We start from the raw sequence: 16,499 nt of genomic DNA, 5'->3' as shown, positions 1-16,499 counted from the left end.
TTATTATTTAGAATCTTAAAGGGATTAAACTGAAAATTTTCATCTTTGGGGGGCTAAAGTGTATTTTTAACATTAAACTAACTTATAAGGGTGTTCATAGTTTAGTTAAAACTGAATTAACCGACCGAACCGATCTAATTCAGTTAATCGGCTGGTGGTCGAATTTAGTTTAGTCGGAGATCGGTTAATGATTTTTTGGAGTTTCGGTTGTCGATTCATTCGGTTCGAAATTGGGTAATTAACCGAATTAACCAATTAACCGAAATAAATAATAAATATTATATATAATTGTTAACTTTTTGTTTGGTTGTTAACTTTCAAGATTTATGTAGTGTATCTAATGTATTATCTGTTGTTTTCACCTCCATTTATAGTTTTTTGAACTATTAAAAAAAAAGAAAATGAACATTAGCAATGTAATTTTTATATGTTTTATACTTATTTTAATCAAAAGACAAAAAAAAAATTTCGGCTTGGTTCAGTTCGGTTAATAGTTAAAAATTTTACATTTCGGGTAATTTGGTTCGGGTATTAACCTAACCGACGTTTGAACACCCCTACTAACTTATACTTTTAAAAACTTTAGGGGACTAAAATGATAATTTGCCATTTGGGGGGGGGTAGTGTAGGTCCTATCTAGGGGTGAAGCTAGAAAGTTTTTTTGGGACTGAATTTTAGTTGTATATTTTTATGAGAGCTAAAATATAATTTATCATTTTAGTAGTTTATATCTTTATAATTTTTTTAAAAGATTAAACCAAAATTTTATCATTTTAGGGCAAAATGTAATTTTACCATGCACTAATTTAAAATGTACCAATTTAAAAATTCATAAATTTTAAAGGGTTAAAATTGAAAATTTTCATTTTACAGGGTTAGACCTATCCAGATTTATTTTGGTTTAAGTCTGGATATATTTTGGTTATTAATCCATTTGTTTTATTGTAAAAGTTTTACGAATGTGTTATTGTAATTACAACTTTGTTTGTGCATTGTATTGATTATTGTTTAGATTAATGTAATTATATGGATGTTTTATTTGAAATTGTTAATTGTACTTGTACGTTAATTTTTTTCATAATTTATATTTTCATGAAAATAGAAATTGTTGATACAAGATACAATACGGGAGGAGGATAAAGAGAAGGTCAATGTGGTGCTATGGAGGCTGGTTCACCTGTGAAGGTTGAGAGTCGAAACAATGACAAAATGACAAGCTGATTGAGAGGTCAAATGTTCAGAGTAACCTTAGGATGTTCAAGGGGTCGATCATTTGTTCATAGTTTTCTAGGGTATTTATAGGAAATGTCCCATTATCCATTGGTCCGACCTTGGCTAGATAAGCGTTTGAACCCGTTAAATGCACAATGGATAATCATCTGCACGTATTATGGGATTCTATCAGTATGAGGTAGTAAAGCTGAAATAGACCCCTTATTATCTTAGAAGTATGTTCACATTAAGATAACATTCTCCTTTAAGCTCGAGTGGTAAATCCCTATTTGAGGTGGAACGAGTGGTCAAGTTCAGTAAGTCAATGTAGAGTCAACCATACCGCTTATGCTGACACGTATCTTTTTTGTGGAGAAATATAATAGAAATATTTTTAAATTTTGCTCAATAAAATACTTTTAATGTATACGGATAATTATTTTATACACCTCAATGAAAAAATAATCATAAATGGATACTAAATGATGTAAAGAGTCACATTTATGTAAGTATATTTTCCTTTATCCCCAAATGATAAATTACTTTTGACATAACCTTATTGAATGACTTACAAACAAATTAATTAATTGTTAACTATAATTGAAAATACTAACAAAATAATTATTGATACACTTGGATTAATGTAAATAATTTAAAAATAATTATTACAATAATAAAAAAGAAAAAATATTGTGATATATATTATTTTATTAATAAAAAATATTGTGATATATATTATTTTATTAATAAAATTATAATTAAACACAATTTTAATATTTTCGTAAAATGATATAATTTAAAACTTTCATTATATAATTTTTATTCTTATTTATTCAATTCAAATACGAAAAATCTTTAAAGCAAGTACAAATAATTTTAAGCTTAATACAGATGATATCGTATGACTAATTGCGAGTATATAAATTAATAAGTTCATATAAAGTAGTCCGGTTAAGTTTTAGCTCGATTGACATGAGTATTGTTGTCAATGCAAGAAGATGTGGGTTTGAGTGCGCTGAAACTCATTATCCTTCTATTTATGGGTTGGGGATGAATTACGAGTAGTTTTAAACATTGTATCCAAAAAGAACATATATTATTAAAACCGATAATGATTTTGTTCAATATTTTTTAAGTAAATATATGTTTTTATTAATATATAATCCAAGATATTTTGCTTCAAATTCACATGATCTCCTCTTTTTTTCTTCTTTCAACATCTCATGATCCAACACGTGTTTTTGAAGCTATAGAGGTATGAATGATTAATTTTAAATCATGCATATAGGACATATATTTAATATTATATTACACATTTAGGAATTATTGTTAAAATAATATCAGATCAGTTGGTCGAAATGTTGAGATTAAAAATCCATTGGTATATTAGTTTGAATAAAAGGATCGAGCAATAATTCTGAATTAGTAAAAATAAAATAAAAATCAAGACAAAAAGGGAAAGTGAATTGATTTATAATTTTATAATTTTATAATTTTAAATTTTATAAAATTTTAATTAATTAATTATTATTGGATTAACAGTCCAACCGATTAAATCAAAATCTGATTTTTTTTAAAAGACATATATTTAGGTTGTGATGGAAAAAGAAAACTAGAACCTTTTTTTGGTCACATGAAAAAATGTGACAAAAGAGGATTTATTGACATTTTAAAGTTATATAAAAATATTGGTTGAATTTTAATTAAATTGGTATGGATATAATTGTCAATGCACGTGGGTTCGAGTGTGTTGAAGCATATTATCCTCTTATCTATGGGTTGGGGAGGGGCTATGGATAGTTCTAAGCATTGTGTAAAAAAACAGATATGATCAGAATCTATAATGAAATTATTAAAAAAATTATATAAAAAACAAATAAAATTATTGATTGATGAAAGGGAAATATGAGGACTTTCAAATGTGTTCCAATCACATAAAATTAGAAAGCTTATTGAGTCGTATCAAATAGTAGCATAGCCTACACAAATATATATATATTTTTAAAATATGAATTAAAATAAATCAAAATTTATAAAAATATAAAATATTTTAAACAAATTATTACATGAAAAAAATGAATAAAATACGGGCATACGAGTTATCAATATGATTTATATATTAAGAAGTGTTGAGTGCAATGGTAAGATACGTTGTAATCTCGAAAAAAATTTAAATTCAAACATTTAAAACGATATTATTGAGAAGAACTATCATAAACCTAAAAAAAATATAATTTTTTATTTGTAATTTTTGAGCTTTTTAAATTTAATAGAAGACAATCATTTTATCCAGGGTGGCATCAAGAGCAGGCAGTGCCTTGGCCCTCTAAAAATAATAAATTTGTCTATAAGTCCTTAAAAAATATAAAATAGGAGTAATGTTATAGTGGAATTTTACTTTGACTTTCCAATCAATCATAATTAAATTATATTTTTCTAAATAAAATTTTTTCACTTCTAAAATTTAAATTTAAATAATTTAAAATTTTTTATTTAAAATTTTTAATTTTATGGTCTTACATACATAAAAGAAATTAATTATCAAATATATAATTATATTCTCAACATAAATTACTTAAATTAAAATTGCTGACTTGGGTGCCACATTTGCACTGTTATATGCCACGTAAGCTTTCTGTTAGTGTAATGTGACACAAAGAGAGAAAGGATTGTATGAAATTATGATTCCACGTCATCCCTATCTCTTTCTAATAGAAGAATGTCAAATCAGAATTTTCTTCCTGATTTCAGTTTTTCCTACTAAAAAATTCAAATTCAACAAAAAAATGCTAGAAATCAGGAGGAAAAATCTGATTTGTCATTCTCCTATTGGAAAGGGATAAGGATGACGTGGAATTACAGTTTCATACAATCTCTTCTCCACCAAGGACCATCATTTACGACTCTCGATAACTTTCAAGACGAAGAATCCAATTAAACTTAAAATTTTAGGATCGAAATAAAAAGGAGATAAATTCAAGGATTAATTTAGTAATTATCTCTTCTTTTTCTCAAATTAATTACGAAGCAATTAAGAAACCAACGTGAAGAAAATAATACAAGAATTGTGATTCAAGAAAATGAAGTACTTTTGCCTTCAGATTTCAGTCACTGACATTTTCAGCAAACACATAATTTAACAAAAAATTGAATCACAATTAAGGTGGGAAAAACAAGAAGAAAAGAAATATGCTGAAACACACGCACACACATATCCTTTTTGACTTTCCAATTTGCACCTTTTAGAAGCAACACAAGTAATTATTTATTGGTTTTCGATTGAGTTTTAATTGGTATATGTATTATTATCAACGTAGGAAGACGTGGGTTCGAGTGCGCTGAAACGTATTATTCTCCTATTCATGGATTGGGGGTTATCAGTAGTTCTAAGCCTTGTGTCAAAAAGAGCATATATGATATCCTTGATTGTGTTGATAAGATTAAGTTTTCGAGATTTTAATCACCTAAGTTCAAGTCTTGATATATGTAAACTATATGTGAGATTTTTCATATTTATTCTAGTTTTTTGTTCGAATTTATATTGTTGTGTTGATTGTAGTTATTCGGATATATAATTTATATTTGTAATTTAAAAAGAAAACAAAAGAATGGGAAACTACACCTTTTAAGGTAATTTACATTATAAGTTATTTGATTTTGACACCAATTTTCACATCAATAAACATTTAATTTCATTAAATTCCATCATTGAAGTTTTATTACTAATAAATTGGGCTAATTATACTAACTGGATTAAGTAATTCTGATAAAAGAAAAACTTAATTGATTGTATATCCGTGACTTAATATGATGTCTCAAAGATAATTATATTTTAAAAAGACAATTAATTGTTGAAACCAACTTTTACATTAAAATTATTCAATGAAATTAGCATAAATGATTTAATTTGCTAATGATTGAAGTTCAAACAATATAACAAGTGGTTGGGTGTAATGGTAAGTCACATTGTACTCCTAAAGGGAGGATTTAAGTTCAAAACTTGGAAACAACATTATTGGAAGGAACAACCAAGAATCCTAAACATGAATCGTAAAATATATAAAAAAATTTATAACAAAATTGATGTTTCGATCAATGACCTAAAATGTAGATTACCATTTTGTGTATAATTTTATTTTAAAAATTTGAGAAATGGATAAAATGTATATTTACAAGTATAATTAATATTTTTTGAAGTTACTGCAACATCCATATAATTATAACCAAAATTAGTCAGTACATTGGATGAATGGATAATTGAAATATATTCAAAACTAGAAAAGGATAAATTTAGACATATAATCAGAATTAATTTACACGAGATAGGACTCGAACTTGAGATCTCAAATTTCTATGGACCTCAACCTTGTTTTTTTTTTTTTTGACAATTTCCAGCCTTCAAAATCTAAGGCCTCATTACCATTGTCAATTACACCTCGTTAGCTCACCTTGAGTCTTACCAGTCTCACAGGATAGCACCTTGATCGAGACTTACCTTGTGAGCTAAGGGTACCAACGAGATCGAGACCTTGTGAGCTTAAGACTTTGCAAGCCTATGACATCGTGAGCACATACCATAGGGCCTACACCTTGGCATAGATAGAATACCTACTAATCGTACATCACATTAATCGTTGTCTAAACATGACATCCCATGCCTATGAAAAAAAGGACATCAATGGATTAAGTGAAGCTCTAGAAAGTATAGAACTAGTACAAAAGTGACACATGGTGTCTTAGAAAAAACTAAAGGTGCCCTTTTTGAGTACCCTCAAGGACTAAGGATTGGGATCTCCCTCTTCTCTCTAATTCTCAACTACTTTTCTACCTTCTTCGTAACTCCTATTTTTTAAGGAACCTAAATTCTAATTACCCACGATCATTAATGTTTCTCGTTCTTAGGGTAAACTTTCACAAACCACCTCAATTCCAATTTTGTATCAACATGCATATATATTGGGAGGGATCCACTTACAGTGGTATAAAATTAATATGGTTTTACCCCATTTCGTAATTTTTCTACAAATGTGATAACACTCTAGAATAACGTATTTTTATGTATTAATTATGTATTTATTCTGAGTATGATCCTGCTAATTTGAGCTATTTATGATCTTTTATCTTATAGGGGCTAAATTTGAGGCAGAAGTAAAATTAAGGGCCAAAAGCATGAATTTAGAGATAAAATGGGCCAATGTGCGACACAAGGAAAAGTTGGTACCAAAAGTGCAAGCATGGAGGACATAAGGGTTGAAATGCAAAAAGAAGAGATTTTATTCTATTAAACTCTATTTTAATTATATTAGGATAATTAATATTGAGATAATTATTAAGGATTATTTTTAGGATTGTATTTTATCTTTATTTATCTTCAATTAAATGTATTTATCTTTTAGGAATTTAAGTAGGATTAGACTATCTCCCCTAGCACTATAAATAGGGGGTGAAGTAACTCAAAAGGGACCCCATCTTTTTCTGAAAACACTCTCTCCTCAAAAGTCTAGGCTTTTGTTCTTCTTATATTTCTTTTCAATAAAATCTTTATTTTTATTTTATTTATTTTCTTTTCTACCACAACCATGAGCCACTAAACCCATCTAGCCGAAGGTTGTCGATATTCCCCAAAAAGGGTTCTTGAGGCTTAGAATCCGTACTTAGCCTCCTCGCTGAGTATTCATTGTTTCTCCGCACTACGGGGCCGACGCTTCCGTCCATGTCCCTTAAGAAGTAAGCTTTTCAACGTATGCAAAGGCGACCGCTTTGTATGTTTTAGGAAGGTTGCACAGTCAGTTCGTTAGCTTACTGCGTCAGAGGTTGGCGAGCCCAAGAGACAAAATGACGTGGGATTCGCCATTGAGAAGCGTTGATCTACCATAAGACGATCCCACAGAAGAGATTGTTGGCTAGAGTCAGGTTCCACTAAATCGTAAGTCTAAATCCTTGGAGCTGGTGGTCGTAGGCATCCTCTTCCACTATAACTAGCTTATTCGGTTTGGGAAGGATCATCTAAAAGCCGAGAATTGAACCCAAGGCAGAACGAGACAACTGGAGGCTGGAATCTCCCATAAGAATTTCCTTTCTCTCAACTCTATTTTTAATTTCTCAAATTTTCGATTCAATATTCTTAATTCTGTTTTTATTTTATTCTTCATTTTCAGATCCAAACCTTTAATTTTGTTATTTTTTATTTTTTTTCAGGAACGTAGGTTGTCTTGGGCAAGACTTTGCCTAGGATTCCACGGAACAAGATATTGTGCAAATCCAGTCCCTGAGGATTTGACCCTACTTTCCTTTTACTATTCTTTTTTCATTATTTATTAGGGATAGGATATTTTTGGTGCTTTCAACGACCGCATCAAAATGATATTTTAACAATCCAATCATCATATTTCATGTTTTATTTATACAAATCATGCATGTCAAGTTTGGAGTAAATAAATTTTTAACTATTTATTTTATATAAAAAATTCAACTGCTACACACACACATATATATTAATATAAACGACTTTTAGATCAATATGACGGAGATATCAAATTATTTGAAATTTTACATGTATGACAAATACAATTATATTAATAAATTTATCAAATATCAATTGTAATAAAATTACGAAATGATCTAAAACTACGTTAATTTTAGACGAATGTAGTAAGATTCCTCCCATTTAATATTAATAATTAAATCATTTTTAACTGATAACTATAAAGTCCGGTCATTTAAAGAAAAAATCGTTGATTTTTCATCGTATCCACACAGTTCTTCAAAATATAAATTGCTTCAATCAATTAGGTTCTAGAAGTAGAGAAAATCAAACAGATTTAATGGTAGTTTAAGTGCAATTATGGTGTATTGGGTGAAACTCCTCACACGTTTCAACTTTATATTGTCAACACATAATTAAATTGGTTGAACATATAATTATGTAATTGGAAGCCACTTTGGACATTACTTAAATTCACATACATAATATATACATATATTCACATATTTCGGGATTTATTCAATTTGCATGAGTATTATTGTTAATGAAGGAGGACGTGAATTTAAGTGCGATCAAGCTATTGTCCTCCTATTTATGGGTTTGGGGGCTATAGGTAGCTCTAAGCATTATATAAGAAAAATAAATATGATCAAAACCTATAATGAGATTATTAATATATATATATATATATATATATATATATATATATATATATATATATATATGGACATTGCACAAGCCATTGAAATAGTCTCTTTAATCATGCATCCTTTGAAAGTAGAATCCAAATGTATTAGCAAGGACACATACTTGAAATTTAGCTTTTCAAGACTCGGTTCGAGTTGGATTCATGTGTGATGTTAACAATAAGGACGAAGTTAGAAATTTTTTGGGGTTGAGATTAAATTATATATTTTTATGAGAGTTAAACTATAATTTTACCCTTGTATTGACTTGTATCTTTATGGTTTTTTTAAAAGGACTAAATCAGAATTCTAATATTTTAGAGGACAAACTATAATTTTATCATATATTAACTTACAATTTTATAATTTTTTTTAGGACTGAAGTGACAATTTCTCATTTTAGAGGGCTAGGGCCCTTGTCAGCCCCTCCTCTCTTTGCCCCTGGGTATTGATATAATTGATAATTATTAAAGTTCGGTCTGATTCGAAATATAAGCATTACATTTTATCCAAGTCTATTTATATTTATAAATGATTAATCTAAGTGCATTTAGATTTTTCTATATTGTTTTTTTTCTTTAAAATATTATAACATTTATCTAATATTTAGTAATTATATATATCATTTATGACCATAGTATATTTTTCTTTTCTTTTTTTTAAATTTTAAACATAAACAAGTTAATATATATTTGAATATTTATATTATAATCTAGTATATTTATTTTTATGTGATATAAATTATATAATGTATAAAATAAAAGAAAATTAACGTATTATATACTTGGAACGAATTGATACGGACTCTAGCTTGAATATTGGAGTTCAAGCAAGGCTTATATTTTAAACAAGCTTAATTTTTGTTGGTCCAATCTTATTTTCTGAGCCTAATTATGTCAAACAAGCTTTAGGGTTTAGGTGAGTAGCTCAATCCTTCAACATATCTGAGTTAGACGTCTACATGGGTTAGGTCAAACCTATGCACTATATCAATATCATACATAGTTGTCGAAGCTCAATCCGACTTGAAACGAGTCTCAAATTTTATCCAAACTCGCTTATAGTTGTTTACTAGTTGCAAATAAATTTACAATTACATTTTTTTTCATAAATTAAATAGTCTTTTAAAAGAATAGATTGAATTTTATTTATATTTTATTCTAAATAAAATCATATAATTAAATTCTATAGTTATTTTTTGAGTTATAAATTTTGTTCTTTACAGGTTCCGGACACAATAGTTTTAGGGCTTTATGGGCTTCTTGGATTTCAATTTTTCTTTTCTTTTCGCAGTTGAATTTTCTCAAGTTTTTTGAATTCTTTTTTAAGTTCTGAACTTTTGAATTTTTTAAATATATAAAAATAAAATAAATTTTCGATTGAGTCTTAAGTGGATTGGTATGGTATTGTTGTTAATATAAGAGGATGTGAGTTCAAGTGCGCTAATGAATGATTCTAAACATTGTGTTAAAAAGTAGAAAAGAGGCCGCAGGATGAATGAGAGAAGAGAATCTTAGGATATTTCTTAATTACCTAACTAATATTATATATAAGGGTAATTTTGTAATTATTCTAGGTCAAGGTGAGGCGGGTTTAGGGTAAGTTCGACTTTCATCTAATCTAACTCTTTTTTAAAATTAACTCACTTCGAACCCGATTTCAAAAAAAAGAAAAGAAATTCGACCCAATTGGGTCGGATTGGATTAGAACTTGTTGACTTTAGCTTCTTCTTTTTTTGCCATATCTGAACTATACTACTAGACCTACATGGCAAGACACATATACAATATAAGGGGCCACATATCCCAAGAACAACCGAAAATTTTTTGAACTTCTTCCACAACTCTACAAGAACTAGCGGCTCTAAACATCTCGTGTGATTTTCTCTAGCTGGTTGATTTACACAAGAAACTTTACAATACATGACAAGAGAAATTTCTGAGTGAATCTTAATATAATTTGATGGTAACTCACGTGAAAAGTACATAAAAATCTTCACTACGATGAATTTTTTCTTAACAAAGTGGTTAAACCGACAAAAATTTAAACAAAATTATTAGTTATAATGCTGTCCAAAAATTAAATTTCAAGTATCCTTAAAAAAAACCCAATTTATTCACGATTTTTATTTACATCCACAATCAAAATCCAAAGTTGGTACCATAATTCCATTTGGAGCTAAGATATTGTTTGCCAATGGACAACATCAATATCAAGTGGACGGCACACATACCAAAACAATGGAACACTTCAATTCATGATTTAGCATTTTTAAAGAAGAAACATATCGAGGTACAATTGCCGAATGAAGACCATTTCATTTTCGTCTAAAAGTAGTAAATTCACCCCATTAAAACAAGAAAACTAAATAAAAATATATATCATATATTAAATGACTCTTTCAAATCCCCATAAATTAATGAAACTTTCAAGGTTTGTATACAATTAGTGGGATATCACTACCAAATCCACAATAAATTAATGAAGGTTGACGGAATAAAATGTTAAATTATTAGGTTTTGTTGGAGAATTAGTAAGCTTCACACAACATTAAACAATTGAAACAATATTGGAGGGATGAGTATATATATTGTAGTTTGTCTAAAACATTTCATTCACTAAAGAGAAAGGTATTACATCTCAAGGCATCAGAGAGAAAAAGTTGAGGGAATTTTGGTGCTCAATTCTGCTCAAAATGGCCAACATTTGGCCTCGTCTAGCCTATGCATTGGCATTGTGCTTGTTGATCAACAATGTAGCTGCCCATTATGATGAGCCTTATAATACTCCACCACCTTACTATCGTAAGAAACCAGAAACACCATTGCCTCATTATACTTATAAGTCCCCTCCTCTACCATCACCACCACCACCACCATACACCTATAACTCTCCACCACCACCTTCTTATGTCTACAAGTCCCCACCTCCACCACCGTATGCCTATAAGTCCCCACCGCCACCTTCTCCTTCCCCTCCACCTCCCTACGTGTACAAGTCCCCACCTCCACCATCTCCATCTCCACCACCTCCATATGTTTATAAGTCCCCACCACCACCACCACCATCACCTTCACCACCTCCTCCTTATGCCTACAAGTCACCACCTCCACCATCTCCTTCACCTCTTCCGCCTTATGTCTACAAGTCTCCACCTTCACCATCTCCCTCTCCACCTCCTCCTTATATTTACAGGTCTACACCACCACCATCACCTTTACCACCTCCACCCTATGTCTACAAGTCCCCACCACCACCATCACCTTCACCACCTCCACCCTATGTCTACAAGTCTCCACCTCCGCCATCTCCCTCTCCTCCTCCACCCTATGTATACAAGTCTCCACCTCCGCCATCTCCCTCTCCTCCACCACCCTATGTCTACAAGTCTCCACCTCCGCCATCTCCCTCACCTCCACCTTATGTCTACAAGTCACCACCTCCACCATCTCCCTCACCTCCTCCACCCTATGTTTACAAGTCTCCACCTCCGCCATCTCCCTCACCTCCCCCACCCTATGTCTACAAGTCCCCATCTCTGCCATCTCCCTCTCCTCCTCCACCCTATGTCTACAAGTCTCCACCTCCGCCATCTCCTTCACCTCCTCCACCTTATATCTACAAGTCCCCACCTCCATCATCTCCCTCACCACCTCCACCCTATGTTAACAAGTCCCCACCTCCACCATCTCATTCACCTCCCCCTCCTTATGTTTACAAGTCTCCACCACCACCATCTTCCTCACCACCTCCACCATCTCCTTCACCTCCTCCTCCTTATGTTTATAAGTCTCCACCTCCACCATCTCCCTCACCACCTCCACCCTATGTCTACAAGTCCCCACCTCCACCATCTCCTTCACCTCCTCCTCCTTATGTTTACAAGTCTCCACCTCCACCATCTCCGTCACCTCCTCCACCTTATGTTTACAAGTCTCCACCTCCACCATCTCTTTCACCACCTCCACCATATGTCTACAAGTCCCCACCTCCACCATCTCCTTCACCTTCTCCTCCTTATGTTTACAAGTCTCCACCTCCACCATCTCCCTCACCACCTCCACCCTATGTCTACAAGTCCCCACCTCCACCATCTCTTTCACCTCCTCCTCCTTATGTTTACAAGTCTCCACCTCCACCATCTCTGTCACCTCCTCCACCTTATGTTTACAAGTCTCCACCTCCACTATCTCCCTCACCACCTCCTCCTTACATTTATAAGTCACCACCTCCACCATCTCCTTCACCTCCTCCACCATATGTGTACAAGTCCCCACCTCCACCTCCACCTCCACCTTCTCCTTCTCTTCCTCCACCTTATGTCTACAAGCCTCCACCTCCATATTACTAAAAAGTTACATTTCCTCCATCTTCATTTCCTTTTCCGCATCTCTAAAAGCCAATATCGACACCATTATTCAACCAAATCAAATGTTTTTCTAAGTTCAAGGAAACTAAATTATAGTTTCTTGGAACAATTTCCCTTTCTTTGAAATTCTTGCTCGTGCCCTTTATTTGAAATTAACACGGATGTTTCTCACAGTTGGAAAAATAAAGAGAAGAAATAAATTGATGTGGAAAATCATCGAATGATTTCTTGATTGTTTTTGAGTAATATATATTGTTACAATTGATACATTGATATCTTTATCAAGCGTTGAGGTTTTACTTTGTAATTGTTTACTTCATAATATATTTTCCATTTATTTCATTTATCTTTTCTTCATTTAATTATGTTGCTTTTACTCCCTTTCCTTCTACCATTCTTATTTCAAACTTATTGAATTTTGTGATGTTAATTAATTAATTAACAAATCCTCTCTTTAAATTCTAAGCACCATCAAATTGCTTAACCTAATGTTTTTTTTTGTACTCTAAAATTATGCACCAACCCAAGCAATATACACCCAAACTGAATTTGATTTTATTACAATTAATTTAAAATAATTCTAAAGGAGAAATGTAATAATCAATGACTTTTTTTAAAAAATAGCAATATCAATGATAAGAGATTCACTTTTTTTGATTCAACGTCAACTTATACTCATACCCTCAAACCTTTAACTCATAAAAGGATTTGAGCGCATGTTCTTTTTATTGTTGCAATTGCATCTATGTCAATCGAGCTTGAATTTCATTATTTAAACTTATAGAGAGGAGAAAATAAATGTAATTGTAATATCCAACTTTATCCCAAGATTAAGGTTTATGGTTTTTTTCTTTTGGCGTTATTAAACCTTAAACTATACTATAACAGAAATTAGGTCTAATTTTGCTATAAGTCCATGTATTTTCTTTAGTTGAATGTTTTAATAAAATTGTTAACGGTGCCATTTTTTTCCATTTAAGGTGAAATCCAATGCGGGAGATGAGGTGGATTAGTTTGTCTACGTGGCCCTGGATTAGACAAAATCGTGACAAAAGAAATTTCTCAATGAACTACAATATTATCAGTTTTACAATTTATGTTCGGGATTTGTAGTTATCCCTCTCAATAATGTTGTCTTTAAGATTTAAACCTGGATTCTTCCTTTGGAAGTATGTTATAGTACAAGGAAAAAAATTAAATCTTATGAAAAAATTAAATCAATTAAGTTCATAGTGATAAAAAAAAATCAATTAGATTCTTTTTGTAAACAATTAAAAACTGTCATCGATCAATTTAACTGTTAATGGACATTGACATGATTGACGAAAGCAACGTGAAGATGATATGTGGTATGCCACATGAAAATATATTGACCGAGTCAACATATATTTTTCAAATTTTAAAAATTTCTAAAAAAATAATTTTTTTAAAATACATGTCTAGCCTGTGCTTGGACATAAAAACGTCCAAATTCATTTTTTCAGGTTCTTTGTGGACGTAATTATTAAAAATTATAAATTATTTTTAAAAATTATATAAAGAATCCTAAAATGATAATAAAATAGTTTAAAATTTATAAAATTATTAAAATGACAATATATAAATATTTTCAATAACTTTTATAGTGCTTTATAATTTTGTTTTAATGTATTTTATGAGTTTTAGATAGTTTTAAAATTTTTAATATTAACGTACATAATGAATTTAGACAAAATGAGCAAAAGAAAATTCCTAAACAAACAGATATCTAGATTCGTCCAGATTCACACGAACGTGGGCAAAAAAAATGCTTGACAGAGATAGAATATTCATTATCAAAAGCTAAAGTTACATTAATCAAGTTATTGGTTTAATGACAAAGGTTCAAATTTTTAAGACTGTTTTATTAAGAAAGATAATCATAAATTTCGAACGTGGAGCTAAAATAGACATAAAATATCTCAATTCAATCAAAATTTTAAATAATAATATAAGTATTGAGATAATCATTTTTTTTGAAAATCTCGTTATAGATTCTGGCGATATATGTTCTTTTTGACACAATACTTAAAACTATTCGTACCTCATCTCAACCCATAAATAGGAGGATAATGCACTTAAACGCACTTAAACTCACGTGTTTCTATATTAACAATAATGTTCATGTCAATCGAGTTAAGGCTCAATCAACAATATTGAGATAATTATTGGATATTATTAGTGTATATCATGATTGGATTTAGACCTAAGTTATTGTCAGGCAATGGAAGTAGTGTTGACTTCGCTTACCATTTACATTTGCATTTCCAACATTTAGATACCTTCCTATTTAGTTGACCAATTCATTTTCATCTTTAAGTAGTAAATTGACCCAATATAAACGGAAAATAAAAATATCATAAATATATATTCATGAATATCCCAAATATATATTTATATGCACAACAAAGTTGGAAAATTTCAATTATTTTGCAATTAAAAATTGAGATTAGATCTATCCATAGATGAGAATATTGTTCTTTAAAATAAAAATAGCTGTCCGATATTTAGAATGTCGGAATAAAATATTAGGTATAAAAATGAATTTTGGCAAAATACTGAAAAGAAGCAATTATTATTTGTTCATAGGTCGAGTCGAGTCAATTCTAAAATTATCATTCTTAAACTCACATTCAATCTATTATCGATGTTTATATATTATAAAAAATTATGTGTTAAAATTTCTAGCATGTGCTCATGCAAATATATATATCGAAAATTTTAATTAAAACATTAGAAATTTTGATAAATGTTAAATTTTTTATATTGATATAGTATTAGAAATTTTGATATAATGTGATATACTTTTTCTTTTCTCAAGTGAACAATAAAATTTCTTGATTAAAACTCTTATCCATAGATACGGGTTAAAATGTTCTTTTATCTCTTTTGATAAAAAAATGTATACTATACAAATGAATACTCAACTATGCTTACGTTCTGTTTTGGTCATCCAACTTTAAAGATTTAAATTGGGTAACCATCAAATACAAGGACAAGTAAAATTTAAATGACCCGAAACTAAAATTCTAATATAGTATAATTCCTAACAAACCCAGTAAAGTATGTTATATTTGCATGATTGAAGATTTTTTTTCTTTTTGGGTTTTGGAATACCTCTATTGTCAAAGCTTTCTGATAGCTTGATTAGAAAGTGTGAGAATCAAATTGATAAAATTTGTTAATGTGAAATGTTATATTGATTAAAGATCAAATTGATAGAACATGTGAATATTGATGACTAAATGTGTTATTATATCATCGGAAAAATGACATGTTATTATGCACATTATCAATTTAAAGGCAAGTGACCGAACAAGAATGAATACAATTTATATAATTTACCCTTAAAATGAAAATATTTTTGTGTTTTTACATTATTTAATGGATAGGAGATGTTTCGGTTCTCTACAATTTTTAACACGATGTAAAGCATTGACTTCTTGCATAATCAAATGAAAAAAAACATTATTAAAAACTATTAAATTATGAACGTGATGACAAGGTGCTTCCCATATATCAAATATTGAACATTTAAGAGTTGCACATCTTACAAGAACAAATTATATGTATAATAAGGTATAAAATACAATTGGGAATGATTTATTTACAACTTTATTGGACCGATTCAAGGTTTGTATCCAAATTAGTGGGGTATAACTACAAATTCCTCAATAAATTAATAAATGTCGAGGGAATATATAATCTTCAATTATTTGGTTTGGTGGAG

General features: G+C 30.2%; 1 protein-coding gene across 1 annotated transcript; it reads left to right on the top strand.

Moving 5' to 3' along the window:
* Positions 1–11,077: 11,077 nt before the first annotated feature.
* LOC105781734 (extensin-2) lies at positions 11,078–12,733 on the top strand. Its single transcript, XM_052627171.1, has one exon. The coding sequence runs from the start codon at positions 11,078–11,080 to the stop codon at positions 12,731–12,733; it is 1,656 nt and encodes a 551-aa protein (XP_052483131.1).
* Positions 12,734–16,499: the final 3,766 nt, after the last annotated feature.

The sequence above is a fragment of the Gossypium raimondii genome, chromosome 13, assembly GCF_025698545.1.
Source record: "Gossypium raimondii isolate GPD5lz chromosome 13, ASM2569854v1, whole genome shotgun sequence".
Taxonomy (NCBI): domain Eukaryota; kingdom Viridiplantae; phylum Streptophyta; class Magnoliopsida; order Malvales; family Malvaceae; genus Gossypium; species Gossypium raimondii.
This window is presented reverse-complemented; position numbering and strand designations above follow the sequence as displayed.

Coding starts and splice junctions, on each gene's coding strand:
- LOC105781734 (XM_052627171.1), top strand. CDS start 11,078: ATGGCCAACATTTGGCCTCGTCTAGCCTATGCATTGGCATTGTGCTTG.